The sequence below is a fragment of the Rhinolophus ferrumequinum genome, chromosome 12 (genome assembly GCF_004115265.2).
Source record: "Rhinolophus ferrumequinum isolate MPI-CBG mRhiFer1 chromosome 12, mRhiFer1_v1.p, whole genome shotgun sequence".
Taxonomy (NCBI): Eukaryota; Metazoa; Chordata; class Mammalia; order Chiroptera; family Rhinolophidae; genus Rhinolophus; species Rhinolophus ferrumequinum.
In genome coordinates this window covers 71,315,955-71,337,598 of record NC_046295.1, presented here as the reverse complement: position 1 = coordinate 71,337,598, position 21,644 = coordinate 71,315,955, and the positions used below count along the sequence as shown (strand labels likewise).

General features: G+C 54.0%; 1 protein-coding gene across 5 annotated transcripts; it reads left to right on the top strand.

The window, feature by feature from the left end:
- The first annotated feature begins 393 nt into the window (after nt 1-393).
- PHF19 (PHD finger protein 19) lies at nt 394-20,995 on the top strand. 5 transcript variants are annotated; one of them, XM_033122149.1, is made up of 15 exons: nt 394-732; nt 3,129-3,329; nt 3,848-3,929; nt 6,392-6,487; nt 6,949-7,049; nt 7,517-7,665; nt 9,299-9,394; nt 10,048-10,116; nt 10,295-10,415; nt 11,951-12,018; nt 13,295-13,456; nt 14,036-14,123; nt 14,829-14,914; nt 15,894-15,989; nt 17,243-20,995. In XM_033122149.1, exons 2-15 carry the CDS (start codon nt 3,144-3,146, stop codon nt 17,583-17,585), a joined length of 1,743 nt encoding a protein of 580 aa, XP_032978040.1. In that variant the 5' UTR covers nt 394-732; nt 3,129-3,143; the 3' UTR covers nt 17,586-20,995. The 5 variants fall into 5 exon arrangements, with proteins under 5 accessions (XP_032978040.1, XP_032978038.1, XP_032978041.1 ...); XM_033122147.1 differs by having other exon boundaries at nt 580-732; nt 3,129-3,274; XM_033122150.1 differs by lacking the exon at nt 394-732 and adding an exon at nt 1,117-1,157.
- Nucleotides 20,996-21,644: the final 649 nt, after the last annotated feature.

Below are 21,644 nucleotides of genomic sequence, written 5' to 3'. Positions count from 1 at the left end.
TCTGTTTCTGTGTTATGCTTGTGCTGTGTCTCTGTGTTTGCTGACCGCGCTGCCAGTGCAGGGCGTTGTGCGTTGACACTGTGTGAATCCCGTTTGGGCCGCCGGGGCCTGTGTGAACGCCGTGAATCTGTGTGTCTGCGCCTCCCTGCCGAGTGGGTGCCAGCTGTAGGTCTGCGCCCTCTGTGCGCAGAGCCGTGTTTCCTCACCGAGTGAGTGCCCGCTCTGAGCGCCGTGCGCGCGAGGAGCTGCCCCCTTGTGCCTGCGCCCCCGCGGTGCGGCCGTGTCGCGGCGCGGGCTCTGCGTTCGTGCACACGCGCCGCGTGTCTGCGCCTGGCGCGCGGTGGCGGCGGAGGATGCGCGCCCGCAGCGGGAAGGGGTGGCCCGGGGGCGGGCGGGGGGTGCTACGGGCCCCGGCGGCCCCGGGCTCCAATGGCGAGGCCGGCGCGGCCCCTGCTAATTACATAAGCGGGACGTCAATAATTCGCGGGAAAACGCGAAAAAGATGGCGCCCCGCGCCCGGGGGGCCCCTTCCTGAGCGCCCCGGCCCCTCCCTCCTCCACCCCCCCTCCTCCCCGTGGCGCCCCCGCCCCGCCCCGCCCCCGCCGAGACCCCGACCCCGGCCCCACGGGCGGACACTCGGCCAGGCAGCCGCAGGCCGAGCGCAGCCGCCTCCTCCGCGGATGCGCCTGGTGGCCAGACTCCAAGTGGGACCGGCGGACACGCAGGCTCGCGGTAAGTTCAGCGCTGCAGGCGGCCGGCCCGGGCCGGGGAGTCCCCGCCACACTCTTCTCTCACTGCACACATCGCTCTTTTGCAATCTCCCTGAACTTTGGCTGTGCGAACGACTCCGGGGGGCGGGGGTGGAGTCCTAGGGCGCTGCACGCGTGGGAGACTTAGGGGGTGACCGTTGCCTGCGGCAGGAGTCCTCCCGGGGTCCCCGAGCCTTTGGGGGGCCGTAGGTGACAGGTCGTTGTTTCCTTGCCCCAAATCTTTACTTTTCCTTTACTTTTCTTGCTCAGGGGCGGGGTGGGGTGTGGTGGAGACCAACGGGGGCGTTTGGGATTTTGCTCACGTCCGAAGTCAGGCGGCGGCAGGATGGGAAAGGGGGAAGCTCGGCGTCGGAGCGACTGAAGAGAGGAGAGCTGGACCCGAAGGGGGTACTCCTGCAAGCTTTTTCCCCCTCCTGAACACCCTTTTTAAAAAGCCAACGGCCGCCCTGGGAGAGGCCCCGGCTCATGAATCATCCTCGCTTCCTGCCCCCTCCCGGCCCTGCGCTCCCGGTGCCGCGGATTTGAACTGGACGCCGACGAGAACCCGCAAAGAGGCATTTCTTTGCAGATGGGTTTGAATCAACCAATCACAGCCCGCGGGGGCCCGCTCCGGCGGGGGGGATGGAGGCTCGGGTTGGGGGGCCGCCACCCGGGGGCCCCCAGCCAGGCCAGTGGGGGCGCGGCGACCCGGCCCGCTTCCAGCGGCACGGCAGGGGAGGAAGTGTCAGTTTGTGAACCTGCCGCGGTCCGGGCCCCAGGCCCTGCTGGCGGGAACCTCGCAGTGCCCGGGAGCCAGGTGGCAGAGAGAAGGCAGGGATTCGGACCGTACACCCTGCCCTGTGCCTGTGCCTTCTGCCTTGCAGAAAAGAGGAATAGGGACAAGCGATTAGGATGGGGGTGGCCGCGCCGAGGTCTGGAGAGCCAAGACCCTAGCAGTGCCCTGCCTGCCCCGGGGGCCCCAGACATGCGCACACTTGTATTGATCTTCCTATGCTCACTGACATACTGCTGTAGGCATCAAACACAGTCTCACAGGAGTACACACGCACTCACATGGATAACACACGGGACTCTTCCTGTATACGGATAGTCGTAACACAGGTGCCCAGCGCCATGGCAGAGAGGAAGGGAACGAGAGGAGCAGAGGAGCGGGTGCAAGGAACACAGGGAAGTGGTGTTTGGCTTAATGGAGAGTGTGTAGAGGGACATGGAGCCAGGTGAGCCCAGAAAAGGGACAAGAGGACCTTGGGGAGGGCTTCGAATGCCATTCAAGTTTTCTGGGAGGGAGAAGAAAAAGATGGGAATCTGTGGCCCTGTGGAAGAGTCTGGTGAGGAGGCAGGAAAGCAGGGTGTGGCCTGTTTAGCCCTGGTCACGGGTTGTACTATTGCCCATCCCAGGTGCCCAGTATAGGTGAGACAGTGCCTCAGGAGACAGTTATTGAATGAGTGAATGGCCCAGGCAAGGTGGGGCCCTAACGCAGACAGGGGGATGGAAAAGACAGCAGGCTGCCAGAAGTCGCTGTGCTTGAAGTTGGCCAGCTGTGACAACTCATTGGTTAGAGAAGTCTAAGATGCTAGGGGTGGGGGTGGAGGTGGGGGTCTGTGTCTGGGGACCCCAGTAGTACTTTAGCAGGAAGAGTGAAAGCAGTGGGGGAGCAGTGCATTTTATAGGCTGGTAAGAGACCGGCTTAGAGAGGGTGGCATGGGGGTGACAACTGCTTGGAGCAAATTTGCATCTGAGTAAAAGCATAAGTGAGTTTAAATGTCCCCGCATTGGTTTCCATTAAATCATCACATAATTGAGAACAGAAAAGGGGATTACAGATGGCCAAGGCTATGCCAGTTCACAAGCCACCCAGGAGTTTCCCTTTCCGGGTGAGTTTCCTCTGCCAGCTCTCAGGGTAGGGGTGGAGAGTGTAAGACTTCTTGCTGCTCTCCTGGAGAAGGCTCTCCACTCAGCATGGAGTATGTTGGCTTAAGGGATAAAGCCTTAGGCTCCCAAGCCAGTGAGTGTGGTCAGGCCACTGGGGAGGGAGACTTTGCTCTGTGGTTGGCTGAGAGATTTGTTCTCTAGAAGGCAGCATGGTATGGGTGGGAAAGAGAGCAGGGCTTAGAATCAGCTCACCTGATTATGAACCGTGGCTCTGCCTCAGACCCCCTAATTGCTTCCCCTTGCCAAACCTCATTTTCCCTATCTGTGAAATGAGAATAATAACGCCTCCCTCACAGGGTTGTCATGAGGATCCAGTGAGAGAATAAAAGCATCTGGCACATAGCACAGGTTACATAAATGGTAGTTCCCTTCTGTCCCCCTCCCCTGAAGCAAGGAGTAAAAAGCCAGTTCTCTTTCTCTTCCAGTGTCAGTGGAAACTGATGGAGAATCGAGCTCTGGACCCAGGGACTCGGGACTCCTATGGTGCCACCAGCCACCTCCCCAACAAGGGGGCCCTGGCAAAAGCCAAGAACAACTTCAAAGACCTGATGTCCAAGCTGACAGAAGGCCAGTATGTGCTTTGCCGGTGGACAGATGGACTGTATTACCTCGGGAAGATCAAGAGGGTAAACCTTTCCTCCTCAGCCCCTGTTCCCAGCCTCAGCGTCGCCCTGCTCATCCTCTGTCTTAGGCCTCAGACTGGTGATGGACGATGGGGGATTGCTGGAAAATTCCCTTGTTGTCCCTCAAGCTCAAAAGCTGAACATGGAAGGAGCTTTTGGCAGCTTCCATCCTTAGGGCCAACATCACCCAACCAGTTCTTTAGAAAAGTGCTCTGAGCCTACAAAACAAGAGTCAGATTGGAGAGGATTACAGATGACCATCTGGCTTGTTCTGTGCTCAGCATTCCCACCAAGTTGTTGTCTGCCAGTCCCTGACTGTACAATTCTGGTGACTGGCTGCTCACTACCTCCAGGAACTGCCATCCTCCTTCCCCTTCTGGCCAAGCTGTCCTTTCTGGAGCACAAGGAGGGGGTCTAATTAATCCCTGTGCTCTGTGGGGACAAAAATAGGAGAGGAAGACCGTGTTCCACGCGTTTCCCCAGCCACTTTCTCACGTTGCTCCTCCCTCTCTGTGCCCCAGGTCAGCAGTTCAAAGCAGAGCTGCCTTGTGACTTTTGAAGACAATTCCAAATACTGGGTCCTGTGGAAGGACATACAACATGGTGAGTCTTCCTAAGATTTTGGGCACCCTTGCCCCACCCTGGGTCCTCTCTCCTCCACCTCCATCATTCCTTGTCTCCTTCTGGCTCTTACTTCTGGCATCTGGCCTTGTCCGTGGACCCCCATCCCCACCTGAGATGACCAGTTGTGTGTTTACATGGAAAAGCCCTTATGACATCCATCATCCCCTTGAGTACTCATACCTTGTGAAGGAGGTAGGCAGATGGAGAAAGTGGCTTGGGAGGTGCTGGGAGAGCAGGGGTAGGTCCCAGGCCTGTGTCTGCCTCCTTGCTGCATTTCATCTCCTCTGCACAAAGCTCTGGGTCACTTTGGGCTGGGAACAGGGAGAGGCCCAGGGAATCAGAATTGTCACCTCTAGATGGGAGCATAATGTCCCCTGTCAATTTGTGAAGAAAACTAGTGGAGGCAGTTCTGTCCATGGGGGAAAGACCAAGAAAGCAGAGATGGACCAGGCAGGTAAAGATGGACGTGCCCAATGGTGCTGGATCAGCTTTCAGGGTTGAAAGGAAGCAGGGTTGGGTACCATCCATGCCTTCAGAGGTTTACATTGTCTCACAAAGATAGCAAATCAGGGGCATTCTTGCCACCATTTTCCCTTCCCAGGTACACAACAGACAGCACTAATCAGTCACAACACTTATATTTCAACATGGTGCTCCCAGCAACCACTACTGGTCAATCAGAGTCGCCATGAAAGAAGAAACCTGTTTGCCATTTATGCTCTAACAGGAGAATAGATGTGGTATGAGGGGAAAGGCAGCTGTTAATTCCTTGGACCAAGTTCTAGCTCTGTCATTTACTAGCTGCATATTCTTGGGCAAGTGACATAACCTCTCTGACCCTCAGTCTCTTCATCTGGAAAAAGGAGACAATGAAAGTACTGGCCTCACACGGTGCTTAAATGAGATAATCCACGTAGAATGCTTAGTCCAGTGCTGTCGAGTCACAGAGGGGCAGTTTCTAAAGAATTTGTTACTGTAAGAGATGATTTTAAGGAGTCCGCCAAGTAGAGGTCAACCCAGGCAGTTATTAGAGCTTCCAAATTGCCTTTTTCTGCAAGATGTTGTGGCTAATGCAGACTGATTCTTCTCCAAGCCCCTGTCACCTCAATTTATTACTATATGAAGATCCAGAACAGTGAGGCTCTTCTCTCCTAGTTACCCTCTTACTGAAAGCGTGAGGAACCAGCAGGTGAGGAAAGACAGTTCACTTTAGCAGATCTTGAGTAGAAGGCCCACTGCATGCCAGGCACCATGGCGGTGCCGTAGGGCTCACCTGGGGAACGGCTTGGCTCCCCAGCCAGGTAACGGCTCCTCACAGGCAGGATGGGAGCCCATCTGGCACCTCTCAAGGTGACAGCACGAGGCTGAGCATGTCATAGTTAGTGATCCATCACTCCTTGAGCCAACGAGGGCTTCCTGAAATCCACGGTGGGCACCTCCTTCCTGGGGGCATATTCAGGAATAAGAGGCAAGAGAGCATTTACTCAGCAAACATGTCTTGAGTGCGTGTAATGTGCCACATACACACGATATGAGGTCCTGGGGACACACTGATGAACAGATACCATTTCTGCTCTTACAAACCTTTCAGTCTGCGAGGGGAAGTCGGACAGAAACACACGCCAACATGTATTTAATTTATTCATTCAAATCTTTCACATACAAACGTATTTATTCTTCAATAACATCAAAAAATGGCAAGAGAAAAAAAGATGGAACCTGTAGTTTAAAAGTAATTGAACGAACACAACATTTTTATTTGAGGCAGTTGGAAATGTGAATACTAACTGAATTTATTGATGATATTAAGAAATTATTTTTAATTTTTAGGTATAATAAAGTTACTGTAGATATGGTTTTTCTATTTTTAAAAAAGAGAGCCCTAATCTTTCAGAGATACATACTGAAATATTTATGGAAATGATTGGATATCTGGGACTTGATTCAAAATAATACAGGCGGGGGAAGTGGGTGGGAATATTGTCAAAACAAGATTGGCCAAGAGTTTATAATTGTTGACGAGAACATAGACTTCCGTTATGACATTCTGTCTATTATGATTCCGTAATAATATTTTTAAAAATTATTCAACATAAAAAAACTGTTTAACAAATCAAGTTAAAATTAGGCAGGAGAGGTAGCATGACATGGTCAAAAGAATAAAGGATTTGATGTCAAACAGCCATGGGTTTGAATCTCACCTCTTCTGCTTACTAGCTAAGCAAAGGACTTAACCTTTCTGAGCCTCAACTTACCCATCTTTAGAATGGGGTCATGACAGTAGGTACCTCCAACCTCAGAGTGGTTGGGGAGAGTCAGTGTGTTGGCATATGGGGCCCAGTGCTAGGTCCAGCAAGTAGAGGCTCAGCACCTGGAATGTGATTTTAGAACTTCTAATTCCTGCCAGCCAGACCTGACCCCAGAGGGCCTCTCTCTTTCAGCTGGTGTTCCAGGAGAGGAGCCCAAGTGTAACATCTGTCTGGGGAAGACATCAGGGCCATTGAATGAGATCCTCATCTGTGGGAAGTGTGGCCTGGGTGAGTGTGATGAGCAGGCCCCATCCCACTGAGAAGGCCCCATCCCCAGACTGGCCCCTGGCAGTCACTCCCTCAGACTTGGGGCCTTAGCTGGCTTGCTGTTTCCAGGGAGTGAGGGCCCAGAGAGGTGACCCTTGGGGAGAGCTGGGGCTTCTGGAAAGTGAGACAAGTTATACAGTTTGGAGCTCCCTTGGGTGGAGAGGATGGGTGGGAGAGACAGGGCACAGAGACTGAAGCCAGACCTTGGTGCCTCCCCCACTGGGGTCCAGGCTGTTTTTTTACTCACCTACTTGGACTCCAACTTGGCTGCCTTGGTGAGAATGGCCAGCCAGTCCCCTGGCAGCTGGCAGGCACACAGCTCCTAGGACTTGCTACAGCCCTCCCCAGCCCTGCCGCCTTTGGGCTGACTGGCCTTGGGCCACTGCGTCCTTGTGGGCACCCACCACCCCTCCTCTGCCTAGGTTACCACCAGCAGTGCCACATCCCCATAGCAGGCAGTGCCGACCGGCCCCTGCTCACACCTTGGTTCTGCCGACGCTGCATCTTCGCGCTGGCTGTGCGGGTGAGCCCCCCTCCTTTCAGTCCCTGCCTTTCCCCCTGTACAGTGAGAAGCCCAGTGACTCCCTGGGCTCAGGCCTGACTCCTGGTCACAGAGCCAGGGCTTTGGAAGCAGACAGCACTGCTGCCACTTCTCAGCTGTGTGTCTTTGGCCAGGTTCCTTAGCCTCCCCGAGCCTCAGTCTCCTCAGTTGTTAAATGGATACAGATGTGGTGTCAGGAGTAGGAGGCCCCCAATACATGTTAAAAGACTTAATGTTAAAAGACACCATGTATGTTCCCACACTGGTTGGTTATTGTTGTTATCTTTACTGGTGTGCTTATTCCTATTAATGGAGGTCCTTCTGGGATAGAGGATGGATTTGGGCTTGATGAGAAAAGGCTCCTTGCATCAGACTCCACTGGAAAATCTGAGGATCTCCCTAACGGGCATTTCCCTCGTGGCCCACCTGGGACCCCTCATCTCCCACAGAAAGGCGGCGCGCTGAAGAAGGGTGCCATCGCCAGGACGCTGCAGGCGGTGAAGATGGTGCTGTCCTACCAGCCCGAGGAGCTCGAGTGGGACTCACCCCACCGCACCAACCAGCAGCAATGCTACTGCTACTGCGGCGGGCCGGGAGAGTAAGGCCGCGGGGGCAGTGCGGGCGCAGTGGGGGCGGGGCCCTTCGGGCGGTGGGGGCGGGCCCTACGGGGGCAACCCGGGAGTGCCAGGCCTCGGGGCCGCGCTCCAGGGAAGAGCCCGAATATTAATATGAAGCGTGAGACCCAAGCACGGGGCTCAAGGTGATGAGATTAGCCCTCCCGCAGCGGGCCGTTGAAGACGGAGGTGTTTTCCTGGGGCCCGTGGAAAAGAAGGAAGTATTGAAGAGTGGTTAAGAGCTTGGGCCCCAGGGTCCACATTCTCCCGGCCCCTTAGAGCTGTGCAGCCCCTGAGCCTGTTATCATAAGTTTCCCAGGTAGTTGTGAGCAGAGCCTGAAGTAGATAATTCACCCAAAGGCCTTCACAGTGCCTGGCACTGGGTAAGCACTTAAGTGTGAGATGTTACTGGGGGTAAGCAGAAGTTAGACAAACCTTCCCATTGTCAGAGCTGGGGAGGTATTAAGATCCTTCTCTCTGAAGGTGTGCGAGCAGAGTGTGTGGGGGGTCATACATTGGGGATACTGTAGAGGGGATTCTTGTCCTCGCTGCAGGGCAAGAGTCTTGGCCTGATTCTTCCTTGCAGGCCTGGGCCTCCATGTAGCCATGGTAAAGGAGCCTGCTCCGGGCCTGACCGCTACTGTAACAGATGGGATCTCTGCCCTCAGGAACTCAGCCTGCAGGACACCTTGAAGTGCTAACCTTAGCCCCAAGCTTTGTTGACAAGAACTGGGAGTCTGGAGGCTGTGCTTTCAGCCTATCTGGCTAATTTGGGCAAATCGCTTGAAGTCCTTCATCTCTCAAGTGAGATTAATAATCTCGGCCCCATCAACTTCCCTGGGTGTTGAGAGGCCTAGAGGATAACATGGAGAAATGCTTACCTTGCAGAGATCTTTACAGCATTAAGGCAGTTACCCAGAGTGATTATTAAAAATGCATCTCCCTGGGGTTGCCCCAAAGATGGAAAGGTCTGGAGTGGGCCAAGGAATCTGCATTTTAACCTAGACCCCAGGTGACTGATGCTGAGGGTCCATGAACCACACCTGAAAAGTGTGAACAGAGCATTGACTTGTTAAGGAAACACCTTTTTGCTCTTTGTTTATATTCAGTGAGTAGCTGTTGAATGGCCATGGTAGGGTCGATACAGTCCTGGTGAGCAAAACTAGACGTAGTGCTGCCCATGTTGGTTACAGGAGCCACTGTTCTCCTGTGAAGTCTCCTGGGCAAACCTTTCCCTGTCAGTGGTGTTTGGGAAGCCGTGTGTGGGGCACAGTCCAGACCTGGGGGTTCCAGTGTACGATGGTGGAAGATCACGGGATTTGAAGTTAGGGAGGCCAGGATTTGAATCACCCTTCACCACTGGCTTCCTGAGTAACCTTAAGCAAGCCATTTAACCTCTGACTCATCTCTCAAATGGGGATAGTGGTCCATCGTGAGATCAAATGAGATAGCATATGCCCTGCTGCCAGGATCTCCCCTGGCACAGCCTAAGTGCTTGGTAACTGAGTTCTCTTCCCTTACCCTAGTGGAGGGCAAGTTTATGTTGGGAAAGGTTGCTGAGATTCATGCTTGGCTGGGAGTGTGGGCCCAGGTGACCTGGCTCCTTTGTCTCTCCAGATGGTATCTGCGGATGCTGCAGTGTTACCAGTGCAGGCAGTGGTTCCACGAGGCCTGCACCCAGTGCCTCAATGAGCCCATGATGTTTGGAGACCGGTAGGTGCTAATCTGGTCTGGCTCAGCCTTGGCTGTGAGATGGGGGGCAGGGGACAGCAGCGGCAACTCCTTCAGACCACCTGCCAGGCCCCAGTCGGGGGGAGGGGGTCTGATAGCGTACATCTGTCTACAGGACGTCTTCCCCTGGAGGAACATTCTGGACCACATCCCCACTTGCCAATGACTTGTGGGGGACCTTAGACAAAGCCCCAGTCTCTTTTAAGTGTCTGGGGAAGGGAGTGACACAGGCCCTGCCTCACCGCCACCCAGGCTTGTAGGAGCCACTGGGTAAATGAGTGACTTGATCCAATGGAGAGAAGCTAATGGGAGGCTGACGTGTGTCACACCAGATATGACGTGTTTCTTGATGTCTCGTGTTGGTGATTGTGTGTGTGTGTCAGAGAGAACAAGGGTGACCACTGCAGCCCAGTGGGACTTGGCTCACTCTCTGAAAGCCACACTCCAGAGCAGTGACACTTGGGAACAGGGTTGAGATAGGGGTTGGAAGGAGTGGGGGAGTATTTCCTGGTCCCCACAAAAGGCCACCAGCCCCAGGAAGGAGAACAATGCTGACTATGGGAAGGCAGGTGGGGAATGAGGGTGGGGTGTCAGAGCCCCTCCCACCCATAGGCCCCCTCTCCACCCACCCACAGGTTCTACCTATTCTTCTGCTCCGTGTGTAACCAGGGCCCAGAGTACATCGAGAGGCTGCCCCTGCGATGGTGAGAGGATGGGGCTTGGCCCACACCCCCCTCCTGCCCCTTCCCAGCTCCTCTCCTCCCCCCCCCCCCATTTCCAACTGCTAGGTCCCAGCCTTGGCCCTGCCCTTGAACCCAGACCCAGGAGGCTCCAGCTGTGGCTGCTGCCTCACCCCGCCCACCTCCTTGCCCCCTTGCCCAGGGTGGACGTGGTTCATCTGGCCCTCTACAACCTGGGGGTGCAGAGCAAGAAGAAGTACTTCGACTTTGAGGAGATTCTGGCCTTCGTCAACCACCACTGGGAGCTCCTGCAGCTCGGCAAGGTATGCAGGACCGTGTGATGGCAGAATGGCAGGAGTCCATCCCACGGTGGAGTTACTGCGCTCCAGAGAGGTTTGCCCAGGATCACACAGTGCGGAACTGGGGTCTAGGTCTCTGCACGCGAGCTCTTCAGCTGCTCGCTGGGACAAAGGCCCAGGGTCTTTGAACTGCTGCCTCCCTGAATCCACACCTCTGAGCTTATGCCGTGCCAGGGGCTTCCTGATCCAGGTTTTGGCAGTAGGTAGGTTAAGGCTGCACAAATTCAGCTGCAGGGAGCTAGGGATAAAGTGTGGCTGGAGCAGAGATGTTTGACCCACTCCCGACTACCTGGCTAGGATGCAAAGTGAAGTGGGCCTGCCCCCTGCTGGTCCTACTTTGAATAGCAAACGTGGGCACCAGGAGCCTGGGAGCCCGGGATCGACGGAGTAACAAACCAGACTTTCAGGATGTCTGAGGTGGAGAGGGGCTTGCCAGTGGCCAGCACAGTTTTGGAGCTAAGCTGGCAACGGAGCCAGAGGTTCCCCAACCTCTTCCACGGCGGGGCCATGCCCCCTTGCCCCTTGACACTTAGAATCCTCTCCACCACGTCAAGAGGGAGGTGTCTTCTCTACTGACTGCCCCAAATCCTTCTTTGATTAGACAGGGATTTAAAAAATGAAAATTAAAAAAAAGTAACCCTTATGCTTTACAAAAGATTTTCATGTAGTAACATCTTCATTTACAGTGTTTGATAATTCATAAAACACATACTTATTATACAGCCAAAAAGATAGGTAGAGCTGGTATTTTTCAAAAAAAAATATGGTTCTTTTCCCAATTTATTAAAAAAAAAACCAAAAAACACATGTTCCTGGTAGAAAAAATTTAAAGTACCAAAAAGTATAAGGAAGTATATTTAAAAAACAAAGCCATCCATATTCCCACATCACACCACAAACAAACAGCTGCTATTCATGCATAGGTACATTTCCTTCCATCCTCTTTTCTATGTGTATTTTTTCTTTTTATGTGCTTTAGATTACACAGTATATACAATTTAAGTCATCTTCTTTCAGTTTATATTATATCATAAATACTTTTCCACATCATGAGTTTTCATACACATTTTTAATGGCTGCATTGGTTTCCACCAGAGTTTACCAGTGTCCTTCCTGTTGGGCATATAGTTTCTTTCCTTCTTGTCCCATTGGCCCAGCATTGGGAACAGTGCGGCAGCAAATATTTTTGTACATAAAGCTCTGTCCATGTTTCACATTATGTCTGTATGATAGAGTCCATGGAGTGGCATCCCTAGGTCAAGGGCATGGACATTTTGAAAGCTCTGGATACAATTAGGGCAGGAGTTACTTGCCCAGTTTCCGACGGGAACTGAGCTCAGACAGGTGAAAAGACTTGTCTGGGATCATGGAGTAAGCTGGTGGTCCTCACGTAGAGGACTCAAGCATCAGAAGACGGGGGGAGCGGGGGGGGCGGGCGGAGGCCTCCTCAGGTGCCATGGGCTTGGGTCTGACCCCTCTGCTGGCCTGCTCCCCTTCAGCTCACCAACACCCCTGTGACGGACCGAGGACCGCATCTCCTCAACGCGCTGAACAGCTACAAAAGCAGGTGCGAGCAGGGAAGGAAGTGCCATGGGGCCCCGACAGGTGGGATTTCAATCTAAAGGTTCTTCCTACCTCATAGCCTTTGCTCAAACTGTGCTCCTTGCCTGGGTCTCCTGCCCCTTCTCTCTGACTATATAAATCTTACACATCCTTCAAGATCCAGGGAGCACCCCACCTCCTCTGTGACACCTTCCCTGAGCACTCCATCAGCATGACACATTTTGGTTCTGGGCTCAGCTCCATAGGGGGCTACACCCCTGACCTCTGAGGGCCTCTCCTGCCCCAGCCATGTATGGTCTGGGCCAGGCACCGAGGGATCGATTCATCATCGCTCAGGTGGGCTGCGTGACCCATGGCTTCCCACCCAGACTTCTGAGTTCTTCTCAGAACACACAGCTGACACGTCTTGCTACTACCTTGGGGAATGCCCAGGCTCCATCACACAGTAGTCAAGGCCTCTTAGGATCAGTCCCTGCCACGCCTCCTGCCACTGTCCCTTTACGTTATTTATTCTGGGTGTCAGCTGTTCTGAGCCCTTTGCTTCCCCACTCCTGCTTTTGCTCACACTCTTCCCTTTGCCGAGGATGCAGTTCAATCCCTTTCATTTATTCCATCAACAACTATTTATCGAACTGCTGCTCTGTGTCAGCCCTGTGTAGGTGTGAGGACGCAGTGAGGAATAAGACATGGTCCCTGCTTCTATGTAGCACCTCCAGACACCTCTAGGCAGACGTATCCACTCTGTCTTCCACGTTCTCGTGGTTTGGGGCCAGACACAGCCCTGCTCTCATATTCATGAGGCCTCCTGTCCTTGCGTGGACAGTCTCCTGAGGGGAGCTCCAGCTGTGTCTGAGTCACCTCTGCAGCTTCCTGGCCGCTCAGCCAGTGGTGGAAGAATGAGGGAAGTGCCTGCAGGCGCTTTCAGCCTCCTTGAGGCGGGAGAGCAGAGAACAGAATGGTGTTCCCCTGGGAGCTGGAGGAGGCCTTCCTGTGAGAGGTGGCTTTGGGGCTGGCTGAGGCAGAGAAGAAAAGGGAGAGGAGCAGCAGGAACCACGCACGTGCAGGGGAAGGACAGGGAGGAGCCACCAGCCACGTCCTCAGCCGCCACCTGAGACTCCTGATCCCACAGGCTTTGAAGGAATCAGCGTCTCCACAGGCCACTCTGGATTTTAGCTCCGGGTTCAGCGAGGCAGAGAGCGTAGGTTTAATGCTTGACGCTCCTCCCCAGGAGGATGGACCGACAGACTCCAGAGCTCTCTCCTCCCCCTGCCCACCCCCAGGTTCCTCTGTGGCAAGGAGATCAAGAAGAAGAAATGCATCTTCCGGCTGCGCATTCGCGTCCCGCCCAACCCACCAGGGAGGCTTCTGCCTGACAAGGGCCTGGTGCCCGCTGAGAACGGCGCCCCCTCTGAGCTGCGCAAGAGAGCAAAGAGCAAGCCTGGGTCAGTGTGCACCTCCCAGCCCCAGCCGGCGGGCATGCGATGGGCAATGGGCCCGCAGAGTTTGCTAGCATCCCAGCAAGCAGGGAGGACCTGCAGCAGGAGTCCCAGCTGGAGGCCCCCTGAGAGGCCAGTTAGTGGCTGAGCCAGAGCTCGATCCCACATCCCGACTCCTTCTCCCACGGCCCTGACTGCCTTGCTTCATCGTGGGACCCAGTCTTGCTGGATGAGGGCTTAGGCAGAGACGTGAAGGGGAAGTCAGAGTCTAAGGGGTCCCTAGCTCTCCTGGCTGAGCTGAGCCCCTCACCCTGGCTGTGGGGGGCAGAGCATCTGGATGCCTGTGCCTGAAGAGGCACCTTCTCTCTTTTCTGCCCACCATCCCCACCGCGCACCTTCCCACACCTGCCGCCCCAGAGGACTCCCCCACCTCTCCCCAGGTCTCCTTGTGAAGGAGAGGCTGTCTCCACCCCAGCAGCTGTGACCCCAGCCCTGCCCCTGCCACTCCTCCCTCGGGCCCACCTCCCCACCTCCTGGGCCTTCAGGCTCTGACCGGGCCACCCTCTCCTTTTTCTGTCTCCACAGTTTGTTGCCTCACGAATTCCAGCAGCAGAAAAGGCGAGTTTATAGAAGAAAAAGATCAAAGTTTTTGCTGGAAGATGCTATTCCCAGTGTTAGTTTCTTGTTTTCTTACTCTCCACTTGCACACACAGGGTCAGCACCTATTAGGGATTCCTGTGCAGAAAACAAGTCCCCCAGGCCCAGGGGCTTCTCCCACCTCCCAGAGAGGAGTCAGCTCCTATTACAGCTAAACGAGGAAAAGCCAGGCACTGCAAGGCCACCCCTTTATCTCCCCACGTTCTCCCCAGAACCTGAAGGGGGGCAAGGGTAGGTAGCATCCTCGTCCCCACTGTCCGGGTGGGGCAACAGCCATGGAGGGGCAGTGAGTCTCCCGAGGTTGCACCTCAGGCAGTGGCAGAGGCTCCTGGGCACACTTTCCTCCCTCAGCAGCCCTGTAGCCTCGCTGAAGCCCCCTGTGGGCATCAGCAGTGCCGCCCATCTCTCCAGCACATGACAGTTACAGCACACTTTCACAACCGTCATTTCATTCTCCGTGACTCCATCACACCTCTAAGCGTGAAGCATGGCCGCTGAGGTAACTGAGACCAGACATAGGAAGGTCATACAGACAGCTAGAGACAGAGCCAGGACCAGACTGATGTGACTTGGCCCCTTGTCAGGACCGGGAGGAAGGAGGGAGTGACAGGTCTTCCCCTCAGGAGGGCCCAGCCCTCAGAAGCCCTGGCAGCCTGTGGCCCTCAGCGGGGAGAAGATTTGAGGCTCACTGACCCCCCGCCCCCTTCCTTTGTGTCCACAGAGCGACTTTACCTCGGCCTGGAGCACCAACCACCACCTGGCCAGCATATTTGACTTCACATTGGATGAAATTCAGAGTTTAAAAAGGTAACAGTGAGGGACCCAGCAGAGAGGTCTGCTCTGGGAACAAGGATGGAACCAACTGGGGAGACCATCTCCATTCCCCCAGCAGAGAAGGCAGGCTCTGGAAAGGGCAGAGCAGAAAGCCTTTTGAGGGAGTGGGGGCTCCCCCAGGGCCATTCTAGTTAAAAGGGTCCATATTGCAGAAGGCTGCCTGAAGGGTCTCTCTGCTTGAAAGCTTTCCGCATAACATCCCCCAGCTGTGGTGTCCAGGGCTCCGGTGGAAAGCTCCTCAGAGCAGCACTCGACGCCTGCCTTGCCCGGCCTCCACACCTCTCCGTCCCTCTCCTGCTTCTCCAGGCCCCACACCTTATACCAAAAGTGCCGTGGGTACCCCACGTTCACAGTCCTGCACGAAGCCTCCCTAAGCCTTCCCAGCTGCCCTGGACACTTCCTGACAGCCCCCTGTGCTTGGTATATCCAAGGGGAGGGACTGCATATCCCATTATTTCTGAAATGATTAAGGTCATTCAGTGCTTTCCTATAGGCATGGAAAAGGGAACAAGGGCGTCCGTTAGGCAGAACTGGGCTCCAGCCCCTGCTCACCTGTTCCTAGCTGTGTCACTTTAAATTCTTTAACCTCTGAGCCGCCTCACCTGGTTTTGCATGGTTGTTAGAAGATTCAAACAAGATGTTGTAAATGAAAGCACTTTGGGCCTGTAGATCACACAAGTGTCTGGGATCATGCTCATTAATTATCTTGAATTACTGTCATGGTGCGTGTATCACCTCTAGGGAGGGTGGTCGGGGAAGGCTTTCCTGACTCCTGGAACTTTGAAGTCTGGGAAGGTAGCAAATGGCCAAGCAGGGAGGAGGTGGTCCCTGCAGGTGTGGTGGCAGGAAGCTCAGCAGTGGGAAGATGGGCCCCTGCTGGGACATAGGGTGCGTGTGGAGAAGTCCCACGGAGGCTAAGGGCTGACTTCAGACCCACGCTCTCCTCCCTCAGTGCCAGCTCAGGCCAGACCTTCTTCTCAGACGTGGATTCCACAGACGCCGCCAGCACGTCTGGCTCTGCCTCCACCAGCCTCTCCTATGACTCCAGGTAAGCTTCCTGGCTGTCCAAACCCAAGTTCATCGTCTGTCGTCGCCCGTCCCTCCCCCACCCCCCTGCCTCCACCTCCCACTCTTGTGACTAACGTGGGGCTCATTCTGTTCATCTGAGTCTTGGGCTGAGGGACTCGGCCTCCTGCAGTTGTGAGTCTGGGACCCTCTGGTCTAAGTCATGGGGTTCAGACGGTGCTGAGGATGGACATTCGTTCAGGTCGCTCCGCTCCGCCCCGCCTGCTGCACAAGCTTGTGTGACACTTCTTGTTGGGCATTTCCGGTTCAGGGGTCCTGCGACCAGAGGTTCTTCCACTCTGGGGTTCTTGGCCTTTGCGTGCGGTGGTGTTGCATGTCTGTGCCTCTGCCTGCAGGGTTCCCAACCCTCGTGCTCGGTTATCTGAATCTGGTGTCTTTGGGTCTCTATGGAAAAGAGCCATTGTTTTGGAAGCCTGATGAAGGGGGAAATGGCATCCTGCAAGGTGTAGGGCCTGGGCGAGGGGACCAAAATCCCTGGAGGCCTCGCTGAGGGTACAGCCTGTTGGGCAATACTAGCTAGTCCTCAGCGGCGTAGGGAGGGTATGCTGCAAAGCTCTTCTGAACTCTGGGCACCTTCAACTTCAGGCCCTTGCAAAAGTAGACTTGTGTGTCTTGAGAGTAGTTCTGTATGTCCAAACATCTCTGTCTTTCTCAGCTGTTGCCTATGTATTTTATTTCTTCCTGTTTTTGTTCTCACTGGCTCTTTGGCTCGTGTCCCTGTGAATATGTGCCTCTTCTTGTGTGCTTGTCTATTTCTCTACCACCTCTGCCTCTTTCTGCCCGTGTGCATGTGCACGTGTGCACGCATGTCTGTCTGTCTCCAGGCCAGACTCTGGGGTGCGAGGGACTTGACTCCTGAGCTGCCACCCTACCCGTTTGACTCATGTAGCTACACGTGTCCAGATGAGGGTCCTGCTTACACTGTAAGCAGGACCTCTGCCCCTGGGCTTGTGCAGGGCTGAGATCTAAATCTAAAGAACATGTGCTTTAGAGCTGGACACTCATAGGTTGGAATCCTGGCTCTGTCACTCCCCAGCTGGTGGTTTCTCATCTGGAGGGCTGTTTCCCTCCTCCCAGGGCTGTTGTGAGGCGCTCCTGACATAAGCCCTGCCTGGGCCCGGCCCAGCCCCTGGTACCCAGGGGAGTGCTCAGAGAGAGGGACTTGTGAGGACTTCTCCATTTCATTCCATCTTCCACTTCCCTTCCTGATAATAGACGGACAGTGGGCAGCCGAAAGAGGAAGCTGGCAGCCAAAGCGTACACGCCACTGCGGGCCAAGCGGCGGGCAGCCGAGCTGGGTGGACGCTGCCCCTCAGACAGCAGTGCAGAGGGGGCTTTGGGCGCCGAGCGGCCAGACGAGGGCATCGACAGCCACACGTTTGAGAGCATCAGTGAAGATGACTCATCCCTGTCCCACCTCAAGTCGTCTATCACTAACTACTTTGGCGCAGCTGGGCGGTTGGCCTGTGGGGAGAAGTACCAGGTGTTGGCTCGGAGGGTCACGCCCGAGGGCAAGGTGCAGTACCTGGTTGAATGGGAAGGGACCACCCCTTACTGACTGCCCTCAGGGAATGCCAGGAGCTCTGGAAAGCAAAGGCGAGAGAGCCTGTTCTCTTCAGGGTGGGATGGAGAGGGAAGTGAGACAGCTGCCAGCACCTGACAACAGGCCCCCTCCTGCCCGCCTTCCTGGAGGTCAAGGTCTGCGCCTCTCTGCTGTGCCCATTCGCCCTCCAGCCTCCTCAGGCCCAGCACCCCTTTGCCTGTGTCTCTAAGGTCCCGCCGGCTATTTCTCAGTGTCTCCACACTCTACACTCCCTCAACCTGTTCATCCGTTCCTCTGAATGTGCGTCCCCCAGGTCTAGGACCCATTTCCTGAGGCCTAAGATCTTTCTCTTTGTCCCCAATTTTGTGTCCTTTACCTCTCCCACTGCTTTTGGATGTGTGTCTAGACACCCCAGCCCCACCCCCGCACACGCTGCCCCGCCACTGGTTCCCTCACACCTGACTCGGGGCAGCCAGTCCTCCCGGGACTGTTACAAGAACAGGGACCTTTAAGAAAGAGTGAAGATGGAGGAGAGGAGCTCTCGGCTTTCCCGGCCCACTTTCCTGCCACTCCCCCTGCCCTTGCAGAAGGTGGAGAGGGTAGGAGAACGCCTCTGAAAGCCTGGGAGGCAGAGACTCTGGGACTCAGGATCTGAGCAGTGAAGAGGCTGAGTCTCTGCCCGAGAAGGTACCAGCACCAGAGCCCAACTAGTAAGGCTGTGGTGTCCGCTGCTGAGGCCCCAGAAGTTTTCCTTTCCGTGGCCACTTCCCCTCTTAGTTATCATGGGACTGGGCGTGGCCTTGCTGGGATAGAGGTTCACTTGAAAACTTGAGGACCAGGGAGAAGTGGGAGGGAAGGAAGCCGTGTGCCGCTGCACCGCAGGCTGGTTCCTGTGCCTGCCATCCTCCGACCACCACACACAGGGGAACAGTCCACATTCACTCACACACAAGCTTCTGTCTACAGGTGCTGTCACCCTCCAGGCGCCTCCAGGTGCACACACACAGTCCCACATTCCCTCCAGTGCCTGCCTGGCTCCTGCCCTTGGCTTTCCTTTGGCCCTCTTCCAGGGCCCATGTGCTGCAAGTAAATGTGAAAGTCCAGCTCCTGCCCCCTTCTTTCAGCCTATGAACCAGCTTTGACCTCACAGAGAAGCAGGGGGACTTACCTCCTGTGCCTCGTCCTTATCCCCTGCCCCACCCTGAAATTGACAATCACTTTTTGGGACAGGTCAGGAGTTTTAAAGGGCCTGAGTCACTCAGTCGCCTCAAAGGGAAGCCTTTGTCAGTGGGAATATACATAGAATTCTCAGAACCAACATTAAAACTCAGACCCATCTGGAGGGAAGTCAAAAAACGGGAGGGGGAAGGGAGCCCTCATTTTTGCTGCTTCCAGAGATACTAGAAACTGACTCACTTGATTGGAAAATGGAAAGAAGTGCCTTAAGTAGGGGGAGGCGTTTGCACTAGATGGGGACCAGCCCTGCCAACTGCTGCTGGGGCCTCCAGCTTGGCAGCTGCAAGGTGAAGGTGGGAAAACAGTGAGGGGATGGCGGTGGGGAGAGCAGGCCTGAGGAGCTGGTTTTCCCATTACTAGGCTGACCCCCTATCCACCTGTGAGCCTTCAGGGGGTTCCTGTGACAGCTCGGATGCCCCTTGCCTTAAGCCTCAGCTCCTATAGTGCCTTTCAAATGGGACCTCACTTCCTGTGCACAGCCCTCCCCTTCTCTGCTTCCCTGGCATGGCCCACCACGAACAGTCTGTCTCCACCTTCTCAGCTCCACAGCTGCTGCCACTGAAGCTCCACTGGGGCCAGGTGGAAGTGGAGCTGAGAAGGCAGCCCCCAGCCCAGCAGGGGCCGGGGACCTGGGATCCAGTCTGTGGCTTTCAGCCTGGCTTCCGAGAGCACAGCAGCCTCCTGGGCTTGCTTTCCAGGCCTGTGACAAAGCCCGGGATGAGCAAGGACTGGTCCAGTGCACCTGCACCTTCTCCCCGTGAGCTCCAGAGGGGCTCTGGGCGTGAAGAGGGGGAAGGAGGGTATGGGGTGTCGTCCCAGTTTGGGAAGTCAGCATGAGGCCGAGGAAGGCCACCCTGACTCCGCACCCCAGCATTTCATTCATACCAGACAATATCTGCATTACTGCCAACTGACCTTATAATAATCCTGTGCACCTTCAAAAAGATTTATGGTTTTGAATTGCTGCTTAATAACATTTGTTATATTAAAGTTATAATTAATGTGTCTGATTTACAATTTAAAAGTTCCGTTTGAAAAGTTGCCTATCTTCCCTCTAGTGAACTATCAGCAGGTGGGTAGCAGGAGGAATTATTTGGCTCTGGTTTCTGGTCTTAGTTCCCTTGAGATTCAGGAGGAATGGCGGGATCCCATCCTCTCTCTGGCCACCCTGCCACTGCCCACCAATACTCCCACCCTTACCAGCAAGAGGATGTGGAACCTTTTTTCTACTGTGAGTACCTGACCCATGGGGGCTAAAAATATTATTAGCTGAGGGCCACAGGGGAGTAAAAGATGGGAAATGAACTTAGAAATTGACCCTGTTAAAGCACACAAGTACGGGCACTTTAAAACTATTCAGTGCGCACAGGCACACAGCCCTAGAAACCTGACAAGAGTTCTAGGCCTGGCTCCTCTCGCTAGAACTTGTACCACTCTGGTCCGGGTCCTGATTCAGTTTCCTCACCCTTCATGTGCCAGAGATAATCCCTGCTGCATTTAGGTCCCCAGTTTTTGAGAGGGAAACCTTTCACATCTAAATGTGATGGATGATTAGCTTCTCTACACCTGGGGCAGTTTGGAGAGAGAAAAACAGACATAAAGGAGTACGGAAAAGTCAGGTATAGGGCCAAGGACGTGAAGGCCAAGGGTTTAACTGAATTCTGTAGTTTCAGGGGTAAAGTGTAGCCTGTTAACCCCCTAAATGTTCATGTTTGTCCTTACAAATCTTCATTAACTATGGCTCCCACGTTTTTCTACCGCTCCTTTGGTTTCAACCTTTAACTGCCCTCGGAACAAAACCACAGTTGGAGCTGCAGGTAGGGTGGGAGAGTGGGCATTGTTCTTTGTGCTGAAATCACATAATGTAAGTGAAAGAAAGGCAAGAGGTGTCAAGAGACCTGGGTTCTAGTGTCAGTTCTACGGTGAGCAGCTAAGTAGAGCTTCCTGAGGTCAGCTGTCCTCCCCAGGCTGGAGAGGGTGCTTCGTTCTGGTCTGGATTGGTGTTTACAAATCTACAACAGATATGTACTTTTGGAATTTAGGAGCAAGAAATTAGAATTCTCAGAAATTCCCTAAACCATTATGTTCTTAAAATACTTCAAACATTCTTCATACTCTTTCCTTATTATTATATATATATCTGGAAAAAAATTGTTTAACAAATAGGAATATTAAACTTAGTTGTATTTGCAAAGAACTGGAGCCTACAGGGAATATTTAAACACTGGAAAACACCAGGGAACATTGCTGGATAGCATTCAAATAACATTCAAATCTCCTAGCAAGGTTAACAGTGTAAGAGTCATGTGTCAAAACTGCAAAATTAAGAATTTATTTTGCTTCCAAAGCTTATTTCTTGGAACACTGCTCATAAGATTTGTATCAAGTGTACTATTATATGTGTATAAATTTATTTTATTTGCAAGAATAACTCACAGTTTGCAGCAGACAGGGCTACAGATACACACTGATGACGTAACAATCACAAGCAAGACCAGTTCTGTCCTACGTGCTCCTGTCCCAGTCCTAACCTACAACTTCACGTTAGTGTTTCTTGCTCGTTTTTCATTTGATGAAGATGGATTCCTTTCAACCAATAACATCTCTGTCCTTTTAAGCTTTAGTATTCACAGGTAATTTTAATACTTTTTCTCATTTCCTGAACTGATTTTTGGGGGATTCTAGATTCAAGAAACATACGTTTCCAGGACGGCATTCCTGCATGGAAACACTGGTCTAGGCCCTAGCCCCAGTTCCCACAGCATTCTGCGAGGACGGTGGGACATAGTGGCCAAACCACGTAAGCTGGAGTCGTGCAGACCCTACACACCCTTGAAC